This window comes from Myodes glareolus, chromosome 13, assembly GCF_982192425.1.
Source record: "Myodes glareolus chromosome 13, mMyoGla1.1, whole genome shotgun sequence".
In the NCBI taxonomy this organism is placed as follows: domain Eukaryota; kingdom Metazoa; phylum Chordata; class Mammalia; order Rodentia; family Cricetidae; genus Myodes; species Myodes glareolus.
Window position 1 is genome coordinate 51300854 of NC_142038.1, and position 17446 is coordinate 51318299.

Here is a 17446-nt window from a genome sequence, read left to right on the forward strand (position 1 = left end):
TGTGTTAGCAGTCACCCCCCACTTCTCTTCCCATCCCACGACTACTACTCTCGCTTTCTGCCCCCTGTGGATTAATTTATAGTAGACATTTTGTACAAGTATAACCATATAGTAAGTGGTCTTACCATATCTTAAGGCCCATCCATGCTGGAGCATGGGGGAGTGCATTTCTTTTATGGTGAAGTGATAATCTAGTGTGTGAATGGACTACATTTTTATTCACCCGTTTAATAGTTTGAATTGTTGAATCATTTGGATCACTTCCACATCTAGGCTGATGATTAATGCTTCTGCGGACATTCATGTTCAGGTGTTTGTAAGCACGCAGGCTTTCAGTCTTGAGGATACACCCATGAGTGGAATTTCTTGAGTGTATGGTAACTCTGGGAATTTAACTTTTTTCTTTTTTTTTTTTCAAAGAACTCCCAGAGGCAGGGAGGTGGTGGTGCATGCCTTTAATCCCAGCACTAGGGAGGCAGAGGCGGGCGGATCACTATGAGTTTGAGGCCAACTTGGTCTACAGAGCAAGTTCCACAATAGCCAGGGCTACACAGAAAAACCCTGTCTCAAGAAGCAAACAAACAAAAAAGAACTCCCAGACTAGATGTCTAAGCAACCACACCACTGTACATTCCCACCAGGGGTGCCCCAGGGTTCTGGTTCCTCCGTATCCTCTCTACCACTTGCTGTCTTCCAGATCTACATTCTAGTCATCTTAAGAGGGATGAAGAGGTCGCTCATTGTGGTTTTGACTTCATATCCCTAACAACCTCTCAGCAACATTTGCAAGAGAGAGGAGAAAGGGTATCATTCCCCAGGCTGAAGGACACTAGCCTATGCTCAGGGAAGCAGCAGAGGGTAATTCCCCTCAAGAACCAGATAGGCGTTTGTTCATTCTGTCAGCAATGTTAAGCACCTATTCTGTGCTGAGCATTTGGTTAGATGTTGGAGTTTAGTGAAGCATGACAGGTGGCTATGCCCCCAAGGAGCTAGGGTTCTAGTGATTCGGAGCTAGTGACGGCAAACTTCGTTCCTTAATCACCACCAGCAGAAGCTTGTGCAGTGAACGTAAAGGCTGTAACCATCTTGAGAAGCCAGGAGAGGCTGCACTGAGACGCTGGTGTCTGAAGGGCCCTGGGAAGCTGAAATGAGTGTGGTTAAAATATGCTGAGAGAACAGGATTTACAAAAACGACAGAAATGGGATGAGGCCTGGATAAGACCTACTGGAAGCGGAGGGCTTTGTTCTAACTACCAAGGGACACCACCAAAGAGCCCTGATAACGGAGGGATTGGCATAATTCACATATTCTAAAGACTGCTGTGGCCGCTGGAGTGAGGGCAAGTGTGAGAGGCAGGACCAGCAAGTAGGTCACTCAGGAAGATGTGACAATGACGTGGACCAGGGGAGGAAGTCGGAGGCATGAACCAAGCCTCTTGAGGCGACGGAAGAAGTGTCAGTCCTTGAGGATGCATGGCAGGAAAGAACAAAGAGAAAAGGAAAGATGCTCTCTAGGACCTTGCGGGGCACAGGGAAGAGATGGGACACTGAGAGGCCACTTTGGACATACTGGATTTGGGGTTGCTGTGAGCATCCCAGTGGAGAGGGCAAGGGAGCAACCTTCTCACTTAGAATTCCTGCCACCTTTGCAGCTCCAAATACAAAAGACCAGTGGCAAATACGGATGTGCTGGCAAGGGGCTAAGAGCCTGTTACCTTGGGACCTGCCAGGACAGCTGTGCCAGAGTGGCTTGAGTAGGTCTTACCATGGCAGAGGAGGTGGAAAGGCCTGTGACCACTATTCCCTGACACCTCTCTGAGCCCTGGCATCAGCCCCGTGATATGGTATTGGCAGCCCAGACTCAGGGCACCACAGCTGGCGGCCCATTTCTCTCCAGTGGTCCCTGTCACCCCAGCAGCCCCACTGCAGTTCACTGCAGTCACAGAATGACAATGAGGACCTGCAGCAGGAGGTCTCTGCCACCATTGCTGCAGAGGAGCCATGCTGGGCCTGGCAGATCCGGGCCAAGATTCCTCTGGCTTAGCCAAGGCCCCTGGGAGGCCCCAGGCTGCGGTCCACATTCATCTGCTCACGTCAAGCCCTGGTGCTGACGTGCTCTTTCACAAGGGACAGGGTATCTGGCAGGAATACACAGCTGCAGCTCTAGAGAGGGACTTGGCCATTCTCTTTCCTCGCTCCTCCTTGGAGGTGTAACCAAAGGGCAAGACAACCCCTTGAATCTGCCCAGTGTTGAACTTTATAACTTGCAGACATGGTCACCGCACTGTGTCTCTTCTCTTAGTTCTCTGTCCCTTTCTTAGTTTCCTGGGTCTCTGTGACCCAGAAGTGGAGCAAACGCCAGTTCAAAGCTTTCTCTCTCTGGCCAGCATGTGGGTCCCAGCTGGGCTTGTGGTGGAGCCCTAGAGGAGCCCTCCTTAGGAGTGGGTGGGGCCTGAGATGCCAACTCTGCAACAGGGATGGGGTGGAGAGGAAGGCGGGAGCTGGCCCTACCCGCTGAGTTTTATCTGCGAGCTCCTGCAGACATATACAGAGGCTGTGCTGTGTGTACACTCCAGTCCCCCACGCTCCATCTGTCTCCCTACATGTCTAAACACTGAGGGTGCCAAGCGCCTGCCTGCTCCATCCTCCTCCTCTCGCCTCCTCCCCATTGCCGATGGGAGCAATGGAGGCTGCCACCCCAGAGGAGATAAGGGTAGCCAAGGTGGAGTGAGACATTCAGTCAGGGGACCACCGCTGGGCAGGAGCCAGAGATCCTTAGAGCCTCAGAGCAGGGACTCCTAGTGTCTCATCCTGGAAAGTCAGTGTGCAGGGTGCCTTACAAAAGAGGTTTTTGCATTTAAAGCCAGCTTTCTGGACACCATGCCCCTGATAAGGGAGCAGAACATTCATTCTTTTCATTGTTTCAGACAAGCCTGATCCATCAGGTTAGCAACCTGAGAGCCCAGCCTTTCTCCCCACAGCTGTTCCCTGCCCCCGTCCCTCTCTGACTCCATCGCCCTGAAGTTCAAGATTTATAGTTTAGGCTGTCAAAGGTCTGGAAGGCTCCCGCCACAGGCAACAGCTGACAAGGAGGGGAACATGAAGGAGTCGCCGAACATTTCTAGAGACAAGACATGGCGGCCTTTATAACATCCCAGGCCTGGGAACAAGAAGGAAGAGCGGGGAAGCCCAGTTCCTCCTGCTCCCCACATACACAGCCACCTTCTCAGAGCTCAGAAAATGACAGTATCTGGAAGGTGTCATTTCCCTGAGTTCCCAGGTCCACAATAAGAGTCTGAGCAGAGCAGATGGATACAGCTTCTCCCTCCTAAGCCATTTCTCACACCAACATCTAGTCCTATGGTGGAACCCCGCAGCAGGGAGACAGGGACGGGGCAGAGGTCAGGGCTTCCTCCAATGGAGAAGTTCTTCTTTCTCTTCCACCCCTCCAAAACAGTGAGAAACCGCCTGGCTTTTGTGGGTCTTCCAAGAGTGTGAATGCAGAGTCACTGGGCAGACGGTCCAGCATGCCTTCCCGTTTGCCTTGTTGCCTGCCAAGAGATTCCCCCTAGATCTTCCCTGCCCAGGCGTCCTGCAGATCTAGTGACCTTCCAGTTTTGACATGAAAGAACATGAAGGAAGTGGCCCCTGGGCCCCGCGGTGGTCTCAGTGGGTCACTAGCCCGTGTCTCTCGTATCTCCAGTGAGCACCACTCTATCATCGTGGTCGGGACATGCCCGGAAGTGCAACGAGACGGCCAAGTCCTACTGTGTGAATGGAGGCGTGTGCTACTACATCGAGGGCATCAACCAGCTCTCCTGCAAGTAAGTGACCTGCAGGGGTGGGCACAGGGCCGAGAGCAGGGGAGGAAATGTTGGGGCAGAAGTGGAGGGCTCTAGAAAAAGTGAGCTTCCAGCTACTTGGAAATGATCCCCAAGGGGCACAGACAGGGTGGTTTGTCCACTTTTGGGTCCTTTCTGCACTCTGGAGATATGTGAGTTCTAAGGGGTGCATGGACTCCTGCAGACCCAGTTTCCTAGGCTCTCAATGCCCTGTCTCCCGATGTCCATCTCTTACCACCCTGCAGGGAGGTGGAGATACCCGTCTAAAGCACTGGGTGTTCTCTCTCTCTCTCTCTCTCTCTCTCTCTCTCTCTCTCTCTCCTCTTTCTCCACCATTTTGTCTTTCTTCCCCATCTCTAAGCAACTCTCCAAATTTGTCCTGGGTGAGCATGTCCCAATTGCATCTTCTTCCGTAGAAAGAAGCCTGGAAGAGTAAGGCAGGAGACAGGCTACAGAGCCCTTGGTACCTGTGGATCCTACTTGTGTTATCTAGGGGAAATAGGGGTCTCCCCAGAACCCACTGCCGGCCTCAGATCTGGCTGCTCTTCCCGCCCTGGTGACCCCCAGTGGCCAATCCTGCCCTGAGAACTGCTTGTGCCATTTTAACCCGTTCAAATCTCTATGGAAGGTAGGGACCTCAGCAAGGATGCCACCACGGGAGTGGCTCAATGGAGAAGGTGAGGGTGGCACCAGCAGGAACTCCAAGGAGCTCAGAGTTCCACTACCCATGCAGCACTCAGGACAAGTGTGAATGAGGCCACCAGGAAGTCCCCGCAGGTCTTCTGGGCAATCCTCCTGCGTGTGCGTGGAGAGCAACACAAATGTGATGAGCAAAACTCTGGCCATATCTTAAGAAGGAACAGGAAGGGGGTCTGCTCAACAACTTGGGTTTCTCAAAACAGCCAGTGCCAAGGGCCCCAGACTAGGTGCCAAAGCTGTCCCATTCCCATGGCATCTGGACAAAGGCCAGCAAAGTATTGCTAGATCAGAAAGAGGGTCTCGACCTCCTGAGAGAACTCCAGGGTCTCCTACTTCCGACCACCCAGGCCAGATCTTGTGCCCCCACAGGTTTGGCCTTTCTAAGAATGTGACCCTGGAGAAGAGGCTGGGACTTTTAGAGATCCCTCTACAGCTGATAGGGTCCCAGTGTCCTGTCTCCTCCCACTCTCCCATGGGACAAGAGAGCTTGGTGGCACTGCCAGACAGAACTGTGGGCCTGGCCCCAGCTGGCCTCCTCACTGACTTCCTCCATGGTCCCACCCTTCACCTGCTGTCACCCCCTCTCCACCCTCCTTCCTCCTGAACCCCTCAGGGAAGTTCCAAGAGCAACAAAAGGTTCTCCAGGGAAGTTCAAGGCCTGGCCTTGGCTTCTAAGAGGCAGCCATAACCGCAGTTCAGGCCCAGGGAAACATCCCAGCCTTACAAAAGCTTTGAGCTCTTTGGAACAGACTATAGAGACTCACAAAGATCCCAGCATGCCTCACAAAGACGTCCCAGCCCTGACTCCCTTTCCCCTCTACCACACCAGGCCTTCCTCTTCCCTAACCCTTGGACCCCTGACCCTCCAAAGAATCCAGCCTTGTCACTGAAGTTAGCCCTGGCTGCAGGCAGGAAAGGTTCTGCACCCCAAGACAGGCACAAGGATACCTACTTTGGTAGGTCCCCAGAACCCAGGTTCCAGGATGGAGTGCAGTGTAAGAAAGGGAAGGAGAAGACGATGGCTCCCAGGGGAACCTACCAACATGACTGTGTCCCTAGGAGCCAGGGGATAGGCCCTGCTACATTGGAAAGGAGCAGGGAGAGGCGTCTGAGCCTTAATGAACACGAGGGTGCCCTGTTTCCTCCCCCGACCCAGGCCAACTGGGTTTCAAATGTGATAATGGCACCCAGAGCCACTACTTCCCATCTTTGCCCCTCTGGGTCAGCCCCAGTCAAGGCTCCATAACCCACTTCCCTGAACCTCTTTGTCACATGCAAGGGACATCCCTGGCTGGGCCTGCAGTCTTGGAGCTGTGCTGGAGAAGGGCAGGGGGGAGGGGGCCGGGCAGAGCCCAGAGGCCACTCTGAGGGTGGGAAACTGGGTGGGAAGGGGGGCAGGCCTCTTGGGATTTCTGATACCACCTGGATGGAGAACAAAGGAAAGACTTTAGGAAATGGGACTCACGTCTACCATTTGTGCTGTTTGTTTACTTTTTATTTTGATTTTTTTGCATTTCCGCTTAGCTTGGATAATGAAACTACACTGGTCAGTTTCATTCCAGTTTCTATAAAACTCAGTTTTCCTTCCTGGTTTTCTTACACTTGTTGCTGTGTATTGGTTCAGAGCCCCCCAGGGAGTGTTGGAAAGCAGGCAGGCACACTCCTAACCCTCTTGTTTTTTTTTTTCTGGAAGTCAGTGCCAAAAGAAACAATGTCACTGATATTGAATTTTGTTTTCAAAAAGAAAACTTAAGGGGACTTGAAAGTGGGGGTCTAAATCAAGGTGACGGTCCCGTCTGGGCCGGACAGGGACCTCCTCACTTCCTCTTGCCGTTTTCTCCTCTTCTCTCCGTGTGTTTGTTGAGCACGGTTGGTGCGTGACTCTTGGGGACTGGTTCAGGGGATGATGACAGAACAAGACTCTCTTTCCAGCCCTGTGCACATACCAGTGGCATGCCTCCCTCTCCCATCAGCTCATCTCCCCCCTCCCCCGGCTTTCCCACCCCATCCCACCCCATCTGCCTGCTCATCCTCACTACATCTCCACCCACCCTCGTGAGCTCCGAGACCCTGGCTCCCTCCAGCGCCTGGGGCACGGCCTCATCCTTCATCCTTCCTTCCCCAGGTGAGGGCAGCACACATGGCATTATCCCCAGGCTACCAAAAGGAGAAACTGAGGCCCGGGAGGTGGGTGGGGAACGGGGACAGCAGAGGTCCTGACCTCTCTGCCACCCCAGATGCAGCCCATGGGCTCTCCTCTCTGCCCTTCTCTCACCCCTGCTCTTCTCCAGCCCCGGGTTCAGACCTTCTCAGAGCCAGAGCTGATGCCTATAGGAAGGTCTAGGAAGGCTGTGGCCTGCCGCCCCTTCCAGCCCACCCCGTTTCCCTGAACTTCACAGGGTCATCCCTGTTTGAGTGGGAGCCACTAGCCAGTCACCAGCCAGCCACTCACACCCAGTACAGGCTCCTATCATGTTGATAAGGGGAAGCAGCTGACTCCTGCTACCCTGGTCTGGCTGCAGGGCAGGAAGGTCAAAGGCCCTGCTCAACACCTAGAACCTTCTCTAAAGAAGCTTGAGTCTCCACACACAGAACTACAGAGAGGAGTGGGGGTATCCAGGAGCCCCTAAAGGAGCGAGTGCCCCCAAAGGATAGCACTGGCTATCAGTCCTTCCCCATCCTGACCACCCTATCCCCCAAGGCCTTGTCTTTATCCAGCAAGGAGGAGCACCCATCTCCCAGTCAGGTGCAAGGCTAGCACCAGAACCTTGCACAAATACCATAGCACATTCGTGTTGTGGACCAGTCAATGGTGCCACCTGGAATTGTGCAGACAGTCAGACTACTCCAGGCTGAGTATGGGACAGGGACACAGCGGTGTGTTTATAGTTATCACTGGTCTCCAAGACTCATGGAACAGCAGCCCTAATGTCAAATAAGTTCCTCTTTGTCCCTTTCTACCCCTGCACTCCACTGTTCACACACACACACACCATACATTTGTATACACTGATTTCCCTGGCTCTCAGAGTCCAGCTAGTGGCAGACAATGAACATGGTCAAGTCTGGTCCTTTTCTGTTACTTTGTAGAATCCAAGAGTCATTTTGACAACTTCTGGGTCTTTATCCTTTACTCCCAAAAGTGCTTCAGTTTAAAAAAGAATCACTTTGCTGCTTCTAATCCCATTCCCCACATAGTGGGCCCAGGAGAAAAGGAAGCAGAGCTGAGCCTGGCTGTGGTCAGTTGGGAAGCCTCAGCCACTTCCTCCATCTTCCTGGGCTAAAATGACTAGGGACAAGTGTCAGGGATCTGAGGGATTGAAGAGGGGCTCCTCCCCTAAGCCACCCTTTTCAACAGGGTAAATATACATTGCTGTTGCCTAGCCCTCGTAGTCGGACTTCCCAGCCAGACCTCCAAGTGACCAGGCACATGCGCACCCATGCTCCACCATGACAATGTCCAGCTCTCCCTCCTTCCCCAACCCGGGGAGATACCACAGGCCCGAGACAGTCCAGCTTTGTGTCCACCTGCCACTCCAATTCCCCATTCCTCCAGATTAGAGGCCACAGAGTTGTCATGATTATCTGTCATAGCCAATGGCTAGCATCCACCCGAAGACCAAGGGCCCTCTTGTTAGGTACAGTAAAAGGCTAAGGCAGAGAATCCTTGCCTCCTGAGGAAGTCTAGGCTGACTAAGGTTGCACAGTAACCTGGTACTGAGGGGTTACTGCTAATAGGGTTTCCCTAGCTCCTAGGGGAATGCAGAGCAGGGCGACAGAGACCTGTTTCTGAAGAGAGACATGCACAAGGGTCAGTACAGCCCCGTCTGTGGGTTTCTCCCTAGGTAACTGGCCTTCCTGGGGTTCAGGAGAGAGTACAGGACTGGGCATGTCTCCTAGAAATCTATGAAACTGGGACTTGCTTAAGGGGAGAGGTGGCAGCCAGAGAACAGAAGGAAGTGTATCTTGCAGGCATGACAAGGTCAGGGAGGAGGGGGTGGATGGGTGGTGTCTTGGAGTGGCAAGGAAGGCAAGCTAAGGAGATCTAGGCCAAAGCCAGGCCACAGTGGAAGAACAGGTCCCAAGGAAAAGGCAGGCGAGCCCCGGCTAGCTTCTAGCCAGCTGCTGTACAGAACAGATCTCCAGGGTCCCCCCGTTAGGCTGCTCCAACCTCCCCCACACCAGGTATCTGGAAGGCAGCTTTGGCACACTGGCAATTGCACCTCTCTCCAGCTTCCCCCTTCCCCACATCTACTGCTTTAAGGCAACTTCTCCAAATTGTGCCCTGCAAGGGTTTCCCTAAAAAGTGCCTTCTGTTCCAGGCCAGCCAGAGCTACAGCACGAGACCCTGTCTCCAAATCCACAAACAAAGCTTCCTTGGTCAGATAAGTTTGTAGAGTTCAGTTATTATCTCCTACAAAGCTTTTCATGACCCTCCCTATGCTAATGGAGACTACCACTCTACAGGAGCCCCGGGGGATGGATTTCCCACACATACTAGCACACAGATCTCTTTGAGAGAACAGATCAAATACTTCCTAAGTCCCTTTGGTCATGAGCACACGGTGTGAGAACAGCCTAGCAGGATTTTACTTTGAGTCTTCTGGAAGATGTTCCATAGAGGAGGAAACCTGCCCAGAGTCCCAGAGAGAATCCTTCAGCAGAGCCTCAAGGAGTGACACCAGAAATTTGTATCCCATAACTCTGGCTGTCTGGCACCCCGAGGCTACAGTTCTGGCTTCCTGGGGCACCAGGCAGGTAAGAAGGAAAATTCCCCAACCAGTAGGACAGTTAGTCAATAACCCCCTCCCACCTTCCCCCACCCAACTTCCCTAATTCATCCTCCTTCCTGTCCCACCCCACCTGCCCCATCCCCAACAGAGCCACATGGATTAGAGCGTTTGTTAGAGAGGACAGAGCCCTCCACCCAGCCCCCCCGACTCCAGCCCCTTCAGCTACGAGTGTGACCCCAAGTGCCTGACTTGGTTTTCTCATTCATCACTGCGCACTTTGATTTCTAACCTTAGCCTCGTGGATGATGCCAGTTTGTTCTGTGATTTTTCCCCTTTTCCTTCTCCAGATGTCCAAACGGATTCTTCGGACAGAGATGTTTGGAGAAACTGCCTTTGCGATTGTACATGCCAGATCCTAAGCAAAGTATGTTTGAAGATACAAACACAAGTCCCCGCTCCTTAGAAAGCGCCGGGTGCAGTCCCCAGTGCAGGGCGTAGGGTCAGGGGTGTTGGTTGTTTTGATCTCCGGCTGTTATGTTTTGTTTCTCTTTTCTTTTTTGTACTTTGGTTTGTTAGTTCTTTTGTTTTGTTTTTGTTTTGCTTTGTTTTTCATTTTTTGGCCTAATCCTTGGGTTTAAAGTTCAGGGCTGCAGGTAAGGGGCAGAGCGACAAGGCCAGGACAAATGGTAACCGTGGCGAGGAACCTAGCTGGCATTGGCAGGAGCCTGTGCCGGGGTGTTGCAATGCCTGTGTCTTGCTATCCTGGCTCTCTCTTTCTGGTTTTCTTTCTTTTGGTAGGTGTCCTGTGGGATACACCGGGGACAGGTGTCAGCAGTTCGCAATGGTCAACTTCTCCAGTATGTTTCTTTCTTCTATTTCTTTTCTTCCCTGGTGACTGGCAGTCTCCCCATGTGGGAGGGATGGGGACCTTACTTATCAAGACTTGGAGGGAACAGGGGTGTCCTGAGCTCCTCTCAGTCCTCAGTGCTTACCAGTAGCCTCTGCAGAGGAGACCATACACCCCTGTCTCCCCGCCCACCCCCATAAGTCACCTGTATCACCTGAGAGTAGTAAAGCTGAACTCTCTGCAGCAGCAGGGCCATGTCCAGGCCTCTCCTCTCTTCTGGGATCAGGCAGCCTGCCCGATGGAGGAAGAGGCATTTGCAGGGCCCTCCCCTACCTCTGGTGCCAGGCTGCTGATGGGCCAGGCAGTGAGTGTGTGCATGTTTCTACGGGTAGGTTTGAGAGAAGAGAAAAGGTCTCAAACGCCTGTCTTCTGGTCTGGCCAGAATGGTCTGTGTTGGGGTTCAAGGACCAAGGCGGAGGGCAGAGTGGAAGAGAGCAGCCCTAGCAACGGTTCCCATGGATACCAGAGATATTTGTATGGTTACAGGATGAAGTGAACTGAGGTCTGCCGCAGAGGCTAACAGACTCAAGGGGAATCTGGTGACTCTTCCCAAAACCTGTCTAGTCTGAACACTATCCAGGATCCCCTCTCCTTTCTTTCTTCCACACCGGGAGAAATTTGGCTTAGAATAGAGGCTTCTTTTCCTTGGCTCCCAGGAGCAGTTCCTTCAGGAACCACCAGGTGGGGTGGACGGAGCAATTAGCCTCCAGATAGTCACAGCCTTGGTTTGGAGCCCTGTGGTCTGCTGGCCTTCGAGACCAGAACCACGTTACCCATCCTATTCTGCAGAGCAGACTAGTACCCTCCTTTTTTTTAGGGAGGACATCTGGGTCCTGCGAACAGTAAGGAACCAGAGAACCCAGATGACACTTGGGTGTTGGGAAGGAAAAATCCATAAAATTACCAAAGGCAAACCCAGCAGGTACTAGGCAGCAGGTCAGAAAAAGAGTTTTAGAGTTCGGGTCTTATGGTGGAAAAGCAAAGCTTACAATTGTTCTCAGACCCCAGACAAAGCCAAGAAATCTATCTACTGCCTTTAGAAGGAGCATTTGGGCCCCAGAAGGTGAGGGCTGTTGACCCAAAGAATCACCTCCGTCTATAACATGAGACAGGCAGGGTTCCCTCCAGACCCTCCAGTCACAGGCCACGGGGAAGAGGGAATAAAGACAGAATGTATGAGCAAGACATGTAGACCAAAAGAATTCACTAAAACTCAAGCCCTGGGAGAATTTCAAAATCAGATACAGCCTATGTGGAAAGCTCTGGGGCAGGGGAAGAGGCTTCTAAGTCTCCAGGAGAAGCCAGAGCAGACAGGCAAGGATGAGCCTGCTGAGAGAGGCAGTGGGGGGCTGTTCCTTTCCGCTCTTGGCTAAGAGCCTCCACAGCTTGGGAAACTGTTCTGGACAGGCAGTCCCAGCCAGCCCTAGCTTAGAGAGCAACAGAGCCTCCAGAACGTGGGCTACTATGCAAAGCCCCTTGGCCAGCTAGATCACGTCAGCCTAGCCTATATCTTCTGGGAAAGTCAACAGGACCCTCAGAGCCCAAAAGAAAACCTACAGCTACAGTCCCCAGCTTTCTGCCTGTATCATCAGTACTATACAGGTGCCTTTATGTGGAAGATTCCTGTTCTTCAAGCATGTTCCCTGAAGGCCTTTATGATGCTTTAGTCCATAACGAGCACAAAGACACCCACCATCCTGAGTCCCCTGAAGCCCTCAGCTGCCCATCCAGAAGGACCGGTACCTAGATCCCTAGTCCTGGGCCTTATTTAAGTGTTCTGGATTTGTTCTCTCGTCTGTAGACTGAGGATAGCGACATCTAGGCCTAGACGCAGCAGTGAAAATTAAATGAACTGATGCATGTGAGGGGCTCATCCGAGAGCCTGCCATTATCACCTGAGGGCACTGTAGTATCTCTCCCGGCTAAATGGCGGGGAGGAGGGCAGGAAGAGGACTAGTCTTAGAGGATGCCTCCCCGCATTGCTGAGCAAAGCGTCTGACCCTGCCACCTACCCAGACCACCTCAAAACCAAGCAAGATTTTGACCCCAGTAGCACTTTGACCCCGATAGCACTTTGAAGTTTCTTCCATTACTGGCCGTGCCCTCCTGAAAGGGAAAGCTGGCCCATCTGTATCCCACATGTGTATGACCACACACGCACACGCATCCAACACAGGAACGCATGCTCACATCAGCACATACATACATCACTGTCTCCTCCTCCAGGCACCTTATGACTGCCATTGATTATGTCAAGACAATAAATCTGCATATTTCCTAAGAAGCCTGGCCCTGGTGGTGGAAATCCGACATCCAATTTACTGATCAATATGAACATTTCTGGTCTGAGGCTCAGTGGTACCACACCATCCTGAGTTCCATTAAAAAAAAAAAAAAAAAAAAACACAAGTAGGCAGTTGCTGTCCTAACTGCAACACACAACTGTAGATCCCTCGGCATCTGCCCTCGGGCTTCCCAGGAAGAAAGTCATCGACCTAGTGACTAGCCAAACTCTCAGTGGCTTCACCAATCATGCCAGCTGCCACTGGCTCACCCTACCATGACACCAGGGAGCTGCTGTTGACAGTTTGGTTCCCAGAGCAGTGACCTGGAAGAACATTCTCAGAGGGCTTTGAGAGATTTGCTTCTCCAGGTGGCCATCATCCTCAGAAATAGTCAGGCAAGGCTGAGCAGGAATAGCCATAGCTTAGATTTGTGATCCCTTTCAGTCACCCTCCTGATTTCCTGCATCACCTGAGAAAGTACCATGGCACTACAGGGTGCCAGCTGACCCTTAGACTTCACCAACTTTGTCTGAAAGTGAGCTGAGGACCAGCACTTAGAACCTGGTGGAACTGGTCTGCTGTCCCTTGGGGAGCGTGGCTGGACATCAGTAATGTGCTCCCAAGTGCTTCCAAGTCCTAGGCTCCAGGATGAGAACCTCTCTGTGACCCTTTGATCCAGCCAAAGAGGACCCTGAGCTGCAATTAGGGATCCAAGCAGTCAGGGCAAAATGAAAAGAAGCCAAATCCTCAACACCTCCCCAGCTTCAGAGTAGCAGAACTGCAGAGGGCTTGTGTTTGAAGTCCTGGGATCAGCACTTCCTTGATGTGGCTTCTGCACAGAACTGGTTGGATCAAAACCCCAGGATCTTCCTCAAGATTCTTGGGATCAGGACCTTCTTGGTCTTTGCTCAGAGCCACCCACACTCCTGCTCTTTTCCAAATACAGAACCCTCTAGAATCCCTTTCAGAAAGCACAAAGAATTGGAGCAGGTAATGCTCAGGGTGCCCTTCTTCCACAGATGAGAAGCCCAGTGACAGGTCTGGGTGACTGATGTGGAAGTCAGGGAGGGAGTGTGCCCAGGCAGGTGTGAGCAGGGGCCCTGGCATATGCGTGTCTTAACCTCCTGTTGGCTAGGCCTGCTCACATCTGCCTCTGTGTACTGGCACTTTGAAGAGAACACATCCACATAGCAAGTTAGAGACCAGGGTCTGTAGAACAGGACAGGCTGTGCCTGAAAAAGAAAGGCAAGTCTTTAAAACATCACCAAGATTTCTGGGCTTCCACCCAGATCTTCTCCCATTGGACTGAATGGTTCTGAAGCACAGTCAGGTTTTCAGACCTTCCAGGATCCCATGGCAAGGCTTGATCCCCCATCATAGCTGAGACACTGAGACCAAATAGGTCAGCCATCTCTCAGAGTCCCGGACAATGGTGACTGTGACTGCCAGAGCTGACTCTTATTTAACCTCTCAATGTTGTAAGCATCCACCTTTCAAGGGCTTGAACTCACACATTCAGGTAATGACCTCACTTCCAACACTGTAATTTGTCCATAGTGTAAGAAGTGTGCATGCTCCACAGATGAACTCATTCTTTCTGTGCTCTCAGTTGTAGATGCTCTCCTGAGTAGTGAGAAGGGTTTGGGTACCACAGCCCAATCCTGGGAGCCCAGGAATATGGGATATCAAGTGGAGCAATGACTTGCTTCCTGGGGTCTCCTCTCCCCATCCTTCTCCCCTACGACATCAAAGCTCTGCACTCAGACTGCCAGGAGCTCTGCCAGGCCAGCTATGCCTTGGCACAAGACGGGGACATGGGGCTCGTCCAGAGACATGACACATTCATTCTGAACAGATGAAAAGGACCCCCAAGAATGAGATAGGGGTAAGGGCAAACTGACTTCAGGAGGGCCTGAGGATGCTGAAGGGTTGGAGTTAGAGTCAGGAGGAGGGCATTGGGCACTCTTCCTTGAACCCCACCAGATTGGTCCTCTGCTCCTAGGGGACTTTGCCAACTGACTCTTGCACCCGTGCCTTCTCACCAGGTACTAACTCCACTGCTCACCTCCAGGGGCCCTTCCCTGCCTGTCAGTTCTAACATGGCCTCTCTCTTGCCTTCTTGGGGCTCTTAGGGACTAGGGACCAGGGAAGGAGCTCAGGAGGCCGGGAGGGGGCACTACTAACCTGCTCTCATCTCACAGGCTGGCTGCCCGGTGTCTGAAGAGTTCTGACCAATGTTTTCTCTCTCTCTCTCCCACCCGCCCCTTCTCTCATTCTCTCCCCGCCCCCACACTCTCCTCTCTTCTACACTGCCAGAGCACCTTGGATTTGAGTTAAAGGGTATGGCACCCGATCATCACTTCTGCATCATCTGCACAGCTCCCCTCCCCCAGCCTCTGACGCCAGGATCGCGGAATGTTAGGCTTCCTTTCCTCCCAAATGGAAAGGGGGTGATTCCGAAAATTTTCCTGGCCTCACCAAGATGCCCTAGCATAAATCATGTTAATTTAGAGCCAGATAAGAAAATCTCATGAAGAGCAGGGTACCCTGCAGTTCAAACTGTGCCTGGTGCCCAGTTAGCACCCTCTACAGGAGAGGAACCTGCAGGGACTAGCCCTCCCAGGCAGTACAGCCTGTCAGCAATCAAACCAGACATGGCTACTCGAAGGGTCCGTAGATTGAAGAAACCTGGTTTGGGGAGCTATGCAGAGAGGCAACCATCTCACACTGGTCTTCTTTCCTTGCTAAATTCATTTCCACTGCTTCATATTCTCTGCACCAGGCTAGAAGCTGACAACGTCCCATTTGCTTCTGCCCCTGCTTTGTGTCTGTCTGCCCCAGGCTCTGCCATCTGCTTGAGGCTTTCATTCCTCTGTGATCTGTCCCTCCAGTGGCATGTAGTGTGTATGTGTATCTGCGGGTCTAATCTGTACCTACCCTCCTTTCCCCTACCACCCTCCCCAGAAACTTACATGTAACTCCCTACATCCCCCACAGTCACACACTGCCCTTTGGCCTCTAGAATACTACCTATGTGGAAGAGACTTTGAGGATGAACATTTTAAGCTCTCTGGCTTGGTCTTCAGCCTAGGCCCAAGTGTTCCAGGGTGTCACAGCAGCAGACATGCAGGACTCAGGAGTAGTGGGAATGCTCTGGTAGTGGTGATGGGGAACACCAGAGACAACAGATATGGAAAGGCATTCCCATGGCAGCCCTGTGGAGGTCTTAGCTCCCCAAGCATCTGTTGGTTGCTCTCAGTGGAAGGCGAAGTCTGTATGTGAGTGTCTGTCTGGGTCTCAGGCTATACTGAGCGGGGAGGAGGGTGGAGGCTGGGTACATAGGAATGAATCTGCAGGTATGTGTGGATTCTGTTGGGATGGGAGAATGGTGATGTCTGGCTAGCAGTGTCCCAGGGCAGGACTGGGGATACAGAAAGGCTGTGGAATGTCTTTGTGTTAAGCCCAGAGTATTTGGTGTTGAAACTGCCAGCAGGAGGAGATGTAGGTGTGTGTCTGTCTGGGGCAGGGGAGGGGGGATGCACTCACTCATTTAACCAAAAAGCTTCACTCAACACCAGAACTTACCACATATAGCATCCCTACCCTCCTGGAACTGCGTTCAGAGGAGACAGCAACAAATGGGAAGCACTGCTGACAACTGACACAGAAAAAATTAATTAATTAATTGATTGATTGATTAAAGAAAGTGAGCTCAGGGTTTGGCTGGGCTGCAGTAGAGAGCTATTGTAACTTATGATCAAGAAAAGGTGTGTCCTATGTGGTACATCTGGCAGCCAGCCCTCCAAACACCTGGTGAAGAGTGTTGAAGGCAGGGGACACAGTACATGTAGGCTTGCGTTACTCAGTGGACAGAGATGCTGCAGCTGACTCCAAGCACAACAGACCACAGACAAGATCCAAATGGAATGAGAAACTAGGTAATCAGGGGCCTTGAAAATACAGGAAGCCCTTGATTTTTATGCTTGCAATGAGAAGCCATTGTGTTTCTAAGCAGCAGCGGACTAGAATGAGCTTCGTTATTGCTGGTATCTGCGGAGCATGGGGATGAGTCAGGATTAGAAGTGCAAGCAGAAAGGCCTGCCAGAAGGTGGCCATCTCTAGTTGAGGAGGGCCCCCTCCTGGACTACAGAGGCAATAGTGAAAATGCTCACTGGTCAGATCCATGACTTACCTGAAAAGCAACGCTGAGATGACTTTTGGATGGACCAGGGAGGTGGGAAGAGGGGGAGCGGCAGGTGGAGAAGCCTTGCTAATGATATGGGCAGGCAGGTATGGAGAAATCTAGGCTACTGGGGTTTCGACTGACCAGTAGTTTGGCTGGTCATGGCTCATAGATCTGAGCCGAGAAGCAGGGAGAAATCAGGGCAGGAGATAGAAATGGGGAATGCATACCCATAGGACTGAAAGTCTATCTAGATGGTGCCAAGAAAGAGTGGAAAAAAGAAAAAGGTCTGGGAGTCTTGGTTTGCTTGGCATAAGTTAAAAGAAAGAAGCAGCCACTGCAGAAAAGTCAAGCCACCGAGGAGCAGTTCACCACCAAAGTTCCAGGGCACCAGGCCAAGTGCCAGGACTTGATAATGTGGAAGCTGTTTTGTTTTGTTTTGAGACAGGGTTTCTCTGTGTAGCTATGGAACCTGTCTTGAAACTCACTCTGTAGACCAGGCTGGCCTCGAACTCACAGAGATTCGCCTGCCTCTGCCTCCTGAGTGCTGGGATTAAAGGTGTGCACTGCCACCACCACAGTCCAGCCAGTGGAAGCTGTCTATAACCATGAGCAGAGTGGTCTCCAGGAAGTGATGGAGACACTGACTGGGGAGACCTGGTAGATGAACAGAGTAAAGCTCAGTGGGCAGAGATTGTTTAAACTCTGCCTGAATGTAACTCAGTGTGCTTGGGCATGCATGTATACCCATTTCTGGGGCATGTGGTCAGTTGTGTGTGCAGATTCACATGTATGAG

At 52.0% G+C, this 17446-nt stretch overlaps 1 protein-coding gene across 3 annotated transcripts in view; it reads left to right on the top strand.

The window, feature by feature from the left end:
* Window positions 1-17446, top strand: part of Nrg2 (neuregulin 2) — a 184582-nt gene that overhangs the window by 158422 nt on the left and 8714 nt on the right. Inside the window, exons 4-7 of one of the 3 annotated variants that reach the window (XM_087896150.1) lie at window positions 3704-3824; window positions 9622-9702; window positions 10073-10131; window positions 14783-14806. In XM_087896150.1, coding sequence (XP_087752276.1) covers window positions 3704-3824; window positions 9622-9702; window positions 10073-10131; window positions 14783-14806 — 285 coding nt within the window. The remainder of the gene's footprint in view (window positions 1-3703; window positions 3825-9621; window positions 9703-10072; window positions 10132-14782; window positions 14807-17446) is intronic. The other 2 variants (XM_087896148.1, XM_087896149.1) reach the window with 2 other exon arrangements.